At 48.4% G+C, this 11,094-nt stretch overlaps 4 protein-coding genes across 4 annotated transcripts; all 4 read right to left on the bottom strand.

Moving 5' to 3' along the window:
* Positions 1-847: 847 nt before the first annotated feature.
* TEOVI_000620000 (kinesin, putative) lies at positions 848-3,598 on the bottom strand (the record flags this gene model as incomplete). Its single annotated transcript, XM_067220902.1, has 1 exon — positions 848-3,598. The coding sequence occupies one exon, from the start codon at positions 3,596-3,598 to the stop codon at positions 848-850; it is 2,751 nt and encodes a 916-aa protein (XP_067077003.1).
* Positions 3,599-4,347: 749 nt separating this feature from the next.
* On the bottom strand, positions 4,348-6,114 carry TEOVI_000619900 (uncharacterized protein; the record flags this gene model as incomplete). Its single annotated transcript, XM_067220901.1, has 1 exon — positions 4,348-6,114. The coding sequence occupies one exon, from the start codon at positions 6,112-6,114 to the stop codon at positions 4,348-4,350; it is 1,767 nt and encodes a 588-aa protein (XP_067077002.1).
* An 867-nt stretch (positions 6,115-6,981) lies between these two features.
* On the bottom strand, positions 6,982-7,584 carry TEOVI_000619800 (uncharacterized protein; the record flags this gene model as incomplete). Its single annotated transcript, XM_067220900.1, has 1 exon — positions 6,982-7,584. The coding sequence occupies one exon, from the start codon at positions 7,582-7,584 to the stop codon at positions 6,982-6,984; it is 603 nt and encodes a 200-aa protein (XP_067077001.1).
* Positions 7,585-8,535: 951 nt separating this feature from the next.
* On the bottom strand, positions 8,536-10,299 carry TEOVI_000619700 (flagellar protein essential for flagellar pocket biogenesis; the record flags this gene model as incomplete). The annotated part of the gene is made up of 1 exon (XM_067220899.1): positions 8,536-10,299. The coding sequence occupies one exon, from the start codon at positions 10,297-10,299 to the stop codon at positions 8,536-8,538; it is 1,764 nt and encodes a 587-aa protein (XP_067077000.1).
* Positions 10,300-11,094: the final 795 nt, after the last annotated feature.

Raw genomic sequence — 11,094 nt, 5'->3', positions numbered from 1 at the left:
GGGGGAAAAAATAAGTATAGTTCAACCAACGAGGGGTTATGAAGCGAAAATTTATTCAAGAGAAACAGTGATTATACAAATAAGGGGAGGTAAATTACCAGACGGTTTCTCTTCAAGAAAATATAGGTGTAAATCTATATACAAATAAATAAATAAATATATATACATATACAAGTTCTTTTGATTCATATATGCGAAAAAGTTGAAACACGAACGGCAAAAAGGGGGTCAACAGCAACAACAATAAAGATATAGAAAAGTACTGATCAACAGAATGTAAAGGGGAATATGTGTATGTACATTCCCCTTCCTCGCTTCAGTTCTTTTTTTTCTTCTTTTTTGCCGTCGTTATTTACGATGGCAACGATATCGTTACCGCAGATGGCAGTGGTGCGGAAAAAGAAAGCACGAGGAAGAAATGTACAAGGTTGAAGGTGAATAGTGAAAAGGGAAGGTTAGAAGGAAGAGGACGAAGAATACACGAATAAAAAAAGAGACAATGAAAAAAACCCCCACATGTTGCTAGAGAGCAACCGTAGAGAAGGGCAAAAAGAAAAAAAAGAAAAAGACAATGGGAAATAATAATTAAAACAGGGAAAAGAAATTCGATGAAAGAAATGATGATAATAACTTTCATATCATATATGTAAACGTCCCCTCCCAAAAAAAAGAAAAAAATTCGCACCCCTGTTACCGAAAATTCACCGTCCTCCACACCACCGTTCCGACCTGACGGAAGGAGCAAAGCACCTTTTGAAGACAACAAACAAAAAACGAGAGGATATAAAAAGAGAAAGAAAGTTTGGAACCAAGCCAATAATATATAACTGAACAAAGCCTTCATTACTCATGAAGTTTGTCTAAAAGAATCACTAATGCTGCGCTGCAGCAATTCACAAGCTCTGGACGTAACAGAACCCTGCGCCGAAGCCGAGCTATTTTGTAGACGCCGGACCCGCTGTAAGTGGTATTTACGTGCCTCTTGAAGGCTGTCGATGCTGTCCTCCACCTCCTCCAGTCGCCTCAACGTTTGGAAAACCAGTGGATTCGTCGCCTGTTCCTTCACAACAGCATTTCCATCACCCAGCGCCTCGCTGTAGTCAGTAGAAGCCTCAGCCTGCGCACCACTACAACTGTTTGGCGAGCCGGCGCGACGGGATTGACACTCAAACCCTTTCGCTGCCACCGCGCAACTATTCACCACGTTGGGGCTTCCGCAAACCTCATCGAGCCGCGCTTTCATTTCACAACGTTCCAACATGAGATCATCAAGATCTGTTTCAATCGTTGCGAGCGCCCTCAGCTCTAAGTCAATTTCCCTCTGTACGCTGGAAGATCGGCCGGAAGAATCGCATTGAAGGTTTCGCAACAGTTGCTTCCGCTCGACGTGGGCTTTAGATAGGCAGCGGTCGAACCTATCAGCAATATTGGATTTAACCCGAGCAATTTCACGTTCCTTCTTCTGTAGCTCCACCTGAAGTCGAGAGACCTGAGCCTCCGTCTCACGCATCTGTCGTTTCATTTTCTTGACCTTTTGTACATATGAGGCAGCCATCTTCTGCTCGCGCTGCTGTCCCTCGCGTACAGCAACGACGTGGCGATTCAACTCTTCACGCATCTCCGGAATCTGTGCCTGGAGCTGTTGAATCAGTTCCTCGTTACATTGACGCTGATTGAGCTGCAATGTCGCCTCCTCCACACGACGCCTGTAGGTTTCAGCCATTTCTTCGGCCTTGCGTAGCCGCTCCTCATGCAGTGCAAACAACCTATTCCGCTCCGCCTGCTTCCGTTGTTGCTCCATTTCAGTTGATTCCAATTTCGTGACCGCATTCGCTAGGTCTTCTTCAAGACGACGCTTCACGGAAAGAACCTCTTCCTGGTTGCGCTTTGAGTCTTCCAGTGCCCACACGGCCTCTTCGTTTCGCTGCTTAAGTTCCTGAATATGCCGCTCCTTCAGGGCAATGTCTCTCAAAAGATTCTCCTGCGAGAAGCTACCGTCAAAGTCACACCCTATGGAATGTTGTCCTCCCATATCGAGTTCTGCAAGCCGCTTAGAGTCTGTCTCCTTTTGCTTCTTAAGTGCTTCGAGTTCATCCCGCTCTGCTTCTAGTCTCTCTAGAAGTTTCCTGTTGTTTTCTATATCCCCGCCCTCGTCGGAAGGGTCACTAGACTCTGCTGACCTTCTAGGGCACGACACAGTACTACCAACGGCACTAACCTCCGCAGTGCTCGTTGACGCACGACCCACACATCGTTCCTTCTCCACTAACTCAAGAAGTGCAATCCGCTTTTCGAGACTCTTCCGCTTCTCAACCTCAACCATCGCGGTGTACTCCGCATTGAAAAGATCGTCCTTTAGGCGCTGCGTAAGCTTCTGTTCCACCCTTAGTTTCTCCTCCAGCTCCTCCAACTTTGCATTTACATCGCCAGTTGGAAATGATGGCATGCCGGAAAACTGCCCACAACCCACTTGCTTCGCTTCCAGAAGTTGCTGATGCAGCATTTCTATGGCACGCTGCGCGTCCTCCATGGAGGAAACAGCAGCCACTTGCAATGGCGTCGTGCGGAGAGACTTCACACGGTTCGCGTACTTTAACGTGTTGAGGGTTTCCTCGAATGACGCAGCCACTGGTGAAACACAAGCTATCATTGTCGTTTTTGAGTTGCCGCTAAGCATTGGTTGAAGGAGGCGCGTTAACTTCGACGCTCGGTACGGTACATGTGACTTGCGTGCACACAAAGCCGATATAACATTCCCCAGGGCCAAGAGACCACTGTTGATACTGATGCCCTCTCTAACCCGCGACGCAGCTGCTCCCGAATGTCCTTCACCTGCAGCACTCGGCGTTGCGCCGTGTGCCTTTTTCATCCGCTCGCTCCCCGCAAGATCAACGAGGGCAAACCGTCCGACTTTGCCCCGGTAAACGAGCGCCACAGTCAGTAGACAATGGGAACGAGAGCTTGTCTCGTTTGCTTGCGTCATTGCAGTGCGACGAGAGGATACGCATCTCTCTATAAGGGTAAGCAACCCTTCCGCAGAATCAACGGCCGTCTCAGTGAGACCCTTAATAAACACACCACAGCGATTATCCTCCCGCAGTGATAACGTTCGAACCTGGCGAGGGGCTGATGATGACGATGCAGAAACGGCAAGGTCGCTAATCTGATCGTTGTATACCTCCACAGCCGAAAACCGAAACTCGGGCTGAGTTGCAGCAGCTTCAGCATCCGCCAGCGAGTTTGACCTCGCACCTGGTGAAGCTAAGCCTGAATGCTCGGCGGCGCCATTCGTAAGTATTTTATGTACACGTTCCACAACGTACCTGGATAGGCGTGACATGGTGTGTGTTTTCCCGGCACCTGTTTGTCCGTACGCTATTGTAGAAACGGTGTACCCATCAACAAACGCAGAAATTAAGGGGTCTCCAACTGAACTGTTCACTAAATCGCATGTAGCCCTCATATCGAAAACCTTGTCGAACGCGAACGTCCGATCGTCGCCAACGCGTATCTGTCTGTCATGAACAGTAACGCACTGCTGGGGGTTTTCGCCCGGAATAAACGGCCGCACACGTACCACCACGCGAATATTTTCCATCGCCCCTCCCACTATTACCACCCTTGTGTTGTAACACCGGTCGGTAACCCAGGCGGTCGCGCCTTTCGCAAGGTCAGATATATGTTTTTAATGCACTTTAATGGAACGAGAAATATATATGTAGTGTATGTGTGTATTTCTGCTCTCTTTCCCTTTCCTTGTAAGAAACTCCTCAACTACGTCCTTTCAGGTCTCGCCAAGACCTACACGAAGGGACAAAAAGGGGAAGAAGAACAAGTAATGCTGAAATAATCCCCCTCTGCCGGGGCAGCAGTTCAGTGGCCGGAACCTTCGTGAAAGTGCCCCCACATCACGTAATGGAACCGAGTGATAGCGCGTAAAGAAGAATAAAGTGGAAAGCAGCGTATCCAACACACTACCACAATGCATCAAACGGTGAAACAAAGTAAAAGCAACAAAACAAAAAAGGAATCCCAACAACCAACAGAACAAGTAGATTTTTTTTGTTTTTTTTTCTCATTTGTGCTCCCACTTGCATCATTCTGTCTGCTGCCATGAAGATCCTCAATGTATATGCTTTACCATATCAATGACAATAATCATGTATGGGTGAACTCTATGATAGACAACTACCGTCTGAGCCGCACGAGCGCCGTCGCTACGCCTCAACCTCATCCATTGTCGTCTAAAAAAAAAGGGGGGGTTGCGCACCGCATTGCTGCCGCAACTAAACAAAGCGCGCAACACCAGTCAACACGCGACCACAGGGACCGCGCATCCCGTAATTATCACGAACCCAACTGTGACGAACTAAGTTGATCATCCCACGAAGTGGGAGAGCACGTGCGCGTAAAACTGCTGAGCTCGCATTTCTGCGGCAAGTCCCACCATTCCTTTTCCCGTTTTTGGGGTTGCGAACGCACCCGACGAGCTGACCCGCTGTTACGAGATATGTGAGACTTCGGCCGCCACCACTCCTGCATCTCCCGAATTATCCTCCGCGACTCCGCGTGACGCCGCAGATGTGAATCGTACCCGGCTACGTTAGAGGCTGGCACCGAAGCTGCAGAATGCAGCGAAGAAACGGAGGGATGAAACGAGCATTCGGATGTCTCAGAACGCTCAACCTCTTCCCGGGTACAGTTGAGTTTTTTCTGCCGTCGCTGCTGCCATGCCTCATTGCGTTCCGGAACGGAAAGTGCGCACTCAACTCGCCTTCGAGGGGCCCGCCCTACTTTGGGGTGAAAGGTACACTCCTCCACCTCTTTCTGTTCTTGCAGCTCACGTTGCCTGCGCAACTCCTCTTTCATACGTGTTTCTGAACGACGCCAAAGGAGCTCACGGAGTCCTGAAACATTTCTTGGGTGTCCACCCCCCTTCAACTGTTGTAACCGCCGCCGCCACATCTGGTTCGATTCCTCGTCAACACGTGGTCGAAACGTACATTGCGATATCTCCTTTTCAAGCTGTTCACTAATCATATGTTGACAGTGCCGTCTGTGCCGGCCACTCGAAGCCGTGGGATCCCTGCAGGCGTGAAGTCGTTCAGTAGGGCTTCGAAGCTGATACGTCCGCAGTGGCGCATCGTCGCCAGTTCTTTTACGTTCAACTATTGCGCGCGACGTCTCGTTTATATGCGGAACACCAAAGCTCCCAGGTTCCACATGAGACGAACCCTTCTTCGCATAGCAACCATTAGGTCTCATGTAACTTTCATCGCATAAGCGATCGTACACTGACACATTGGGATTCTTGTAGAAATATCTTAGCAACCTAGTCGAGGTCGATGACACACGAGGTGCAAAAGTGCAATTTTCGTCACGCAGCGCATCCCCTTTCCTGCTCTTTTTTGAAAGTAAACGATCCACAACGCGACCAGGGAGTGAGAGTCGTCGCGCATAATTGGATATGCGAGGTCTGAACACGGGTTGCGAATCGACACGCCGTAGAGGGGAAGAAGAACGACCACTAGCCGTTGTGCCCCCTTCATAATGATGATGCATTCGCTCTCGTCTCGCCTCATGCTCAGCTAATAGATAATCTTCTATACTTTTCCCGTTTCTACGTTCAGTGGTGATGTTTGCTTCGGCATATGAAGAGATAGTTGGTTTAGACTGCATCGCGTCCAGGTCTCCTTTTATGATGGCCTCACGCAACCGGATCAACTTCTCTTCACGCTTCTGCAACCATTGCCGTGATACTTCTGCTGGATCGCGTGGCGAAAGAGAACGCGCCTGTGCGGTGAGACGCGGAGGCCGCATCACTGCCTTCAACTCGGCACTCTCCCTCTTGTTATGCGCAGCTTGACGCTCTTCCGCCAACTCCTGCTGGCGCACATGCAGTTGATATAACCGCTTCTCCACAGCCTCAACGCACTCGGAGCCTTTGCTCGGTTTCCTGTGTGAAGTATATTTGGACAATGTTGGTTTGAAGGGGCAATCGCGACGCTCGTCTTCCAAAAACTTCCGGCGGAGTAACTCGCGGTGCTGCTTGTAGCGCTCCCCAACCTTGGAGAGGAACGATACGACGTCATTTGCCTCAGAGGCCACGGACATAACCCGCGCACCACTTACTAAAATGGAAAAGGTGAGGTGCTCAAAGAAAAAAAAGGAATGTGCGGATGTGCTCCGATATTTGTGCTTGCTGTCTCGGGGACGTGCATTAGTGATAAGCGGTATTTGCAAGGTCGACCGGTGGCGGGGAAGGGACGAAAGAAAAACATGTTAATATTCGCAGCACCCGGAACTGCTTGATCATCAAGAAGTAATTGGTTACTTCCCTTATCATCACTTTACAATCTTAAAGAATCCAACAGGTAAACATACAGAAGGAAAACGTGCCTCTGATCAACCTCCAACCGCACATTAAAAAAAAAGGATTGCGCAGCATGCAGCGCTAATCTCTGTGTGCGCTAAACGGGGTGCCGAGTGGTTCGCCTGGTAAAAGCTTTCACAAAACACATATAAATATATGTATGCTTATATGTGCATGTGTTAAATATAGATTTAAAATTATGCGAAGGCGGTGACTGCTGTATGGTGAGCGTTTAACTCCTTGATGGTGCAAATTGTCCCCCAATCAACTTGGCCGCCACCTGCGGTAACAAAAACCTCAGCACGATGCTGCTTTGCAGGGAACTCACCAACTACAAGGCATACCCCCCAAAGTATCCGATAATGAGTTGAAATAAGCATCCGTCAACTAGAGTAACTTCACTGAACTCCATACCACACGGCGAAAATAAAGCAACGCAGCCAGTTCATTCTCCCCACCAGTACGGCCATGATTTACTTCAACGACACGTAACACGTTCACGGCACGCAAACGTTCCATCGGGTGATAATTCCAGGAGATGACAGACAAAAAAAAAAGTTAAACGAGCCATCCTATTCCCTCATCCTTTTGGACGTACTGATGTTTGTCTAATTCCTTTGCCGAACTATATCCCCCTCCATTTCCTTCAACAAGATGTCTTTTCGTCGCCGTGCCGCCTCCTCGAGGGCTTCAAACGTCTGTACTATCGGGACGGCTAATGATTTGTACCGATCCTCCGCTCGCGTCACCCCAATGCGGCAAACGCAATAGATCTCGTAGAGCATAAAGCAAACCACTAGGAAGAGCGTGTACACCAGGGCGTTGCTAATCGCCGTTGTGCTACGCAATCGAAGCCGGATAGAAAAAATTCGCCAGGCATAATAACGGCGTGCAACAGCAAGTGACATTCGCCTCACTAGCCGCCAAAAGGGTAACTCCTTCAGCTGTCTGTTCAAATCCACCAGCTGTGTGTGGCAATGCAAAAGACGTAATCCGATACGAATGTTCGTCTCGAGTTGGTTAACGGAGAGGGCATCCTCCAGCATCTTTCGTTCCTCACCTTCCTTCCGCAACCGACGGTATAGGCTATGGAGAACGTGTACAGTTTGTGTGGTGTTTGTTTGGCCGCTAGAACTCAAACCGCGGCATCGAACAAAACCGGCGGTTGCCATTAGAGATGTGAAGTAATCAGCACAAGGACTACGCCGCATTGCCTGTGTCGTGTTCTCCGTATGCAATGGTGCAGTTAAGTCTGGAGGTGGAGCCTTGGGAACTTACAGGGAAACAAAAAGAAATGAGTGCATTAATGATTATGGCAGCGAATATATGAGTAAAAGCACACGCACAACAGTTGAGAGGGCCGCCGCAACAACGCAGGGCCATGTGCTACCGAGGCAATCATCACCCTTCTGTCACCCCATCTACCCACAAAGCGGCAATGGCACAAGAGCACATAAAAAAAAAATGAAGATTATATGGTTTTCTATGGCGCCATGAACACAGCGTGAGATCATTAACTACTTGGCAGAAAGGAGGAAGCGAGACAACTGTGTGGAACAAATATATATATATATATATATATATATATAATCATTCCACGAGATCACAAAGAAAAACAAATGATACCCTGCGTGACCAATACCTCTTCTTTTCCCCTTCTCTCTTCCTCGCGAACCTTTTTCCTTGTTTTGCTCCATTTCTCTATAGACCTCTAATAGTGTCACACCCCACACAGCCACACACAAACACACCGCTGGGTGGTTGCTAGGGACGGAAATAAAATGTTGCGAACGTTTGGTTCACTAGCACAAACACACACACGCACAAAACAATAACAACAACAAAATTAATGGCCATGTTTACGGCAGTAATCGGGGAAGTTGGTAGAAGGTCACAATGAGTCAGAGCAAAAGGGGTAAATGAACAAAAGAGAAATATTCTATGAAACTCCCCGCGCCCTGAACATCCTTACACGGTAAAAACGTCCGCCTCCAATAAGTAAAAAATGAACATAAAACTTTAAACAAAAAAGGAGGAGCGCTTGATTCTTTTCATTACTTCTTTCGATGATCTCCCTTCATTTTCCCGCCTGCACACAACTGATTCAACCACTCCGTGACGTTGCGTGCGTCGCACTGGTAAATTTGCTCCCATATAAAGCATTAATCTCGCGGATAGGACCTCCCACCGTGTAACTGCGTACGGAGATTGCCCAGGAAGCTGCTGGCTTCTGACATCAATTTCGTCTCCCGCTCCTCTAAACTGTCTCTTTGTTCGCGTAGCCGAAGCTCCTGCTCTATAAGTGTCCTCTCGTGCTGTGACACGAGTTCACGCTGCTTCAGCTGATCAGCCAGTTCGATTTCCTTAAGCCTTACGGCGTGTTCCCTCTCCGAAACGTGCTGTTTTGCTTCCTCCAACTGACGCTCTTTCACATGCATCATACCTCTCGCCTCCTCAACTGCCTTTTCGCTCTGATCCCGTCGCTGCCCAGCCTCTTCTATCTCCCGCGAAAGCACACGGCCCATTCCTTCCAGTTCCCGAGCCCCTTGATCTGCTGCTGATACGTTGTGCTCTGCGGCCCGCACCGCGTCCTCCGCCCGGGGAACCTCCCGTGCCACCTCCTCGGCATCTCGTGTAGCATCTTGCATGCGGAGTTTCACGATATCAGCGTCTCTGGCAGCCTGATCTGCGGCGTTGTGCGCCCGCTCAGCGGCACGACGAGCCTCGTCAAGGGCCTTCTCCAAGGCACGAACCTTGTCATCGGCAGCACTCGCTTCCCCAGCGAGAGAAAACGCCCGTCGGTCCTGCTTCTCAGCCTCACGAGCCACCTCTTGTGCGTCTTTCCGAAGCTCCTTTTCACGCTCACGAATCTCGAAGAGTTCCTTCTCGCGATCCTTCTTCTCGCGGATGGCCCGCTCCTTCTCGCGCTTTGCGTTGTCCATGTCCCTCGTGAGGTCCCGCAGACGGTCCGTTCGATCCTTGAGATCCGCATCCGCAGTTGCGACGGCATCCTTAGCGGCATCTGTCTCATTTTCTGCCTCCTCAAGGGCTCGTCGGGCCTGCTCCACCGCTTGCTCCGCTTGTCTCACTGCCTGTCGCTCATTTTGAATAGAGCGCCTGATTTGTTCTTCTTCCCAAAAAGCCCTGGAACGGAAATAGAGGCAATCCGTCATGATTGGATAGAGCCGTCCGAACCGCTCAAATTCTGAAAAGGTAATCCGCCCGTCCCGGTTGCTGTCACCCTTTTCAAAGAGATCGTCCACCGTAGCTGGGCTGAAGTTGAGATTAAACACAGTGAAACCGTGTCGGAAGTCCTCAACGTCGAGCACACGGTTACCCTTTACATCGAGTTCCGCGAATAGCACACGCAGTTTTTCTTCTTGCGACACATCTGTCTGGGCACGCGGCACGAGCGCATTTGAGGTACTCCCGTGGAACGAAGCGTGACGAGCCTGTTGCGACTCACTGCGGTGGCTAACGGGTGAGCGAGACCCGTTGTACGGTGCGAGAGCCCCCTGCATGGAAAGGCTTCCATTAGGAGTGACACGTGAGCCCTGTGAAAAGGAACCACCTGCGGAGTGTCGTTGGCCGGAACTCGGTGGCTTCATTGCAGGGGGGATTTCCTTTTGGCTTTCCTTGTGCCATTCATTTGGAGGTTGGAAAACATAAAGCTGACAATAATCCGTTAACTGGTCCTCCCTTATTAGATCCACCCATTTGTTGAGCTCCTCATCGTACATTTTGATCTTCGATGAATGAAATTTGTGCGATGGCACATTGTCCGGTCGGCGAAGAGAAATTTCATTTGAGAAAGCAGTTTCCGCCGAACGCGTCAGTTCCGATATGCTGGGTCTGGACGGGAAGCTAAGCTCAAAGTTCACTTTATTATTGAATATATCCGCTGCTACTTGTACGAGAAACGCCATATCCTGGTCCTCCCTTTTTTTTCCTTTTGTCTGTCCTCCTTGTTTGTTCCTATATGCGAGGCTTATGGCCCCTTTCTATATATCTTCGGTGTATAATTTTTCTTTTTTTTTCCTCCCGCTCTTTTCTTGATGGAGCTTTTTTTTCTTTTGTATTCTATCGCCTTACTTTATGATGCTAACTTTGCGGAGCACAAAGCCCTTGTTAACTGGTGTGAAAACAACAATATAAAAAACAAACAGGCACACGAAGAAACCGAAAAAGAAAGAGAGGAAAAATTGACTGACCTTTCCTTGAAAACAAAAAGGATTGCACCTTTCTTTTTCATTATTATTATTCTTGGATGAAAAGCAGAATATATTTATATATTTTTTTTAAAAAAAAGAATCATATTACCCCTTTCATGTGTGGGTCTGCAGGTTCCTCATCTCAATATGCTGGAAAGTTCAAGCGGCGCTGCCTTGTGACTCACAGTCTCAAACAACTAAATTATATGACTATTCCCTATAGAAACTAATATAAATAAGCAATAATTTAAAAAAAAACAAAGATAACAAGAAGGGTAAGAATAAGCAAAACAAAACAAAGAAAATGTTGCGCGGATATGAAGTGCAGCAGGGACTGGGAAAGTGGAAATCATTTACGAAACGAAATCATAATAATTATAATAATAATTAAAAAAAAAAAGAAAGCAAGTCATTCCCACGGAGCAGTTATCTGTCGGATCGAAGAAAATGAAAAGCAAACTGAAAATCAAATCGTGTTGCACCATGTGTTAAAGTCCGTCCAGCCATCCG

The sequence above is a fragment of the Trypanosoma equiperdum genome (assembly GCF_001457755.1).
Source record: "Trypanosoma equiperdum strain OVI genome assembly, contig: ctg_1258, whole genome shotgun sequence".
Lineage (NCBI taxonomy): Eukaryota > Euglenozoa > Kinetoplastea > Trypanosomatida > Trypanosomatidae > Trypanosoma > Trypanosoma equiperdum.
This window is presented reverse-complemented; position numbering and strand designations above follow the sequence as displayed.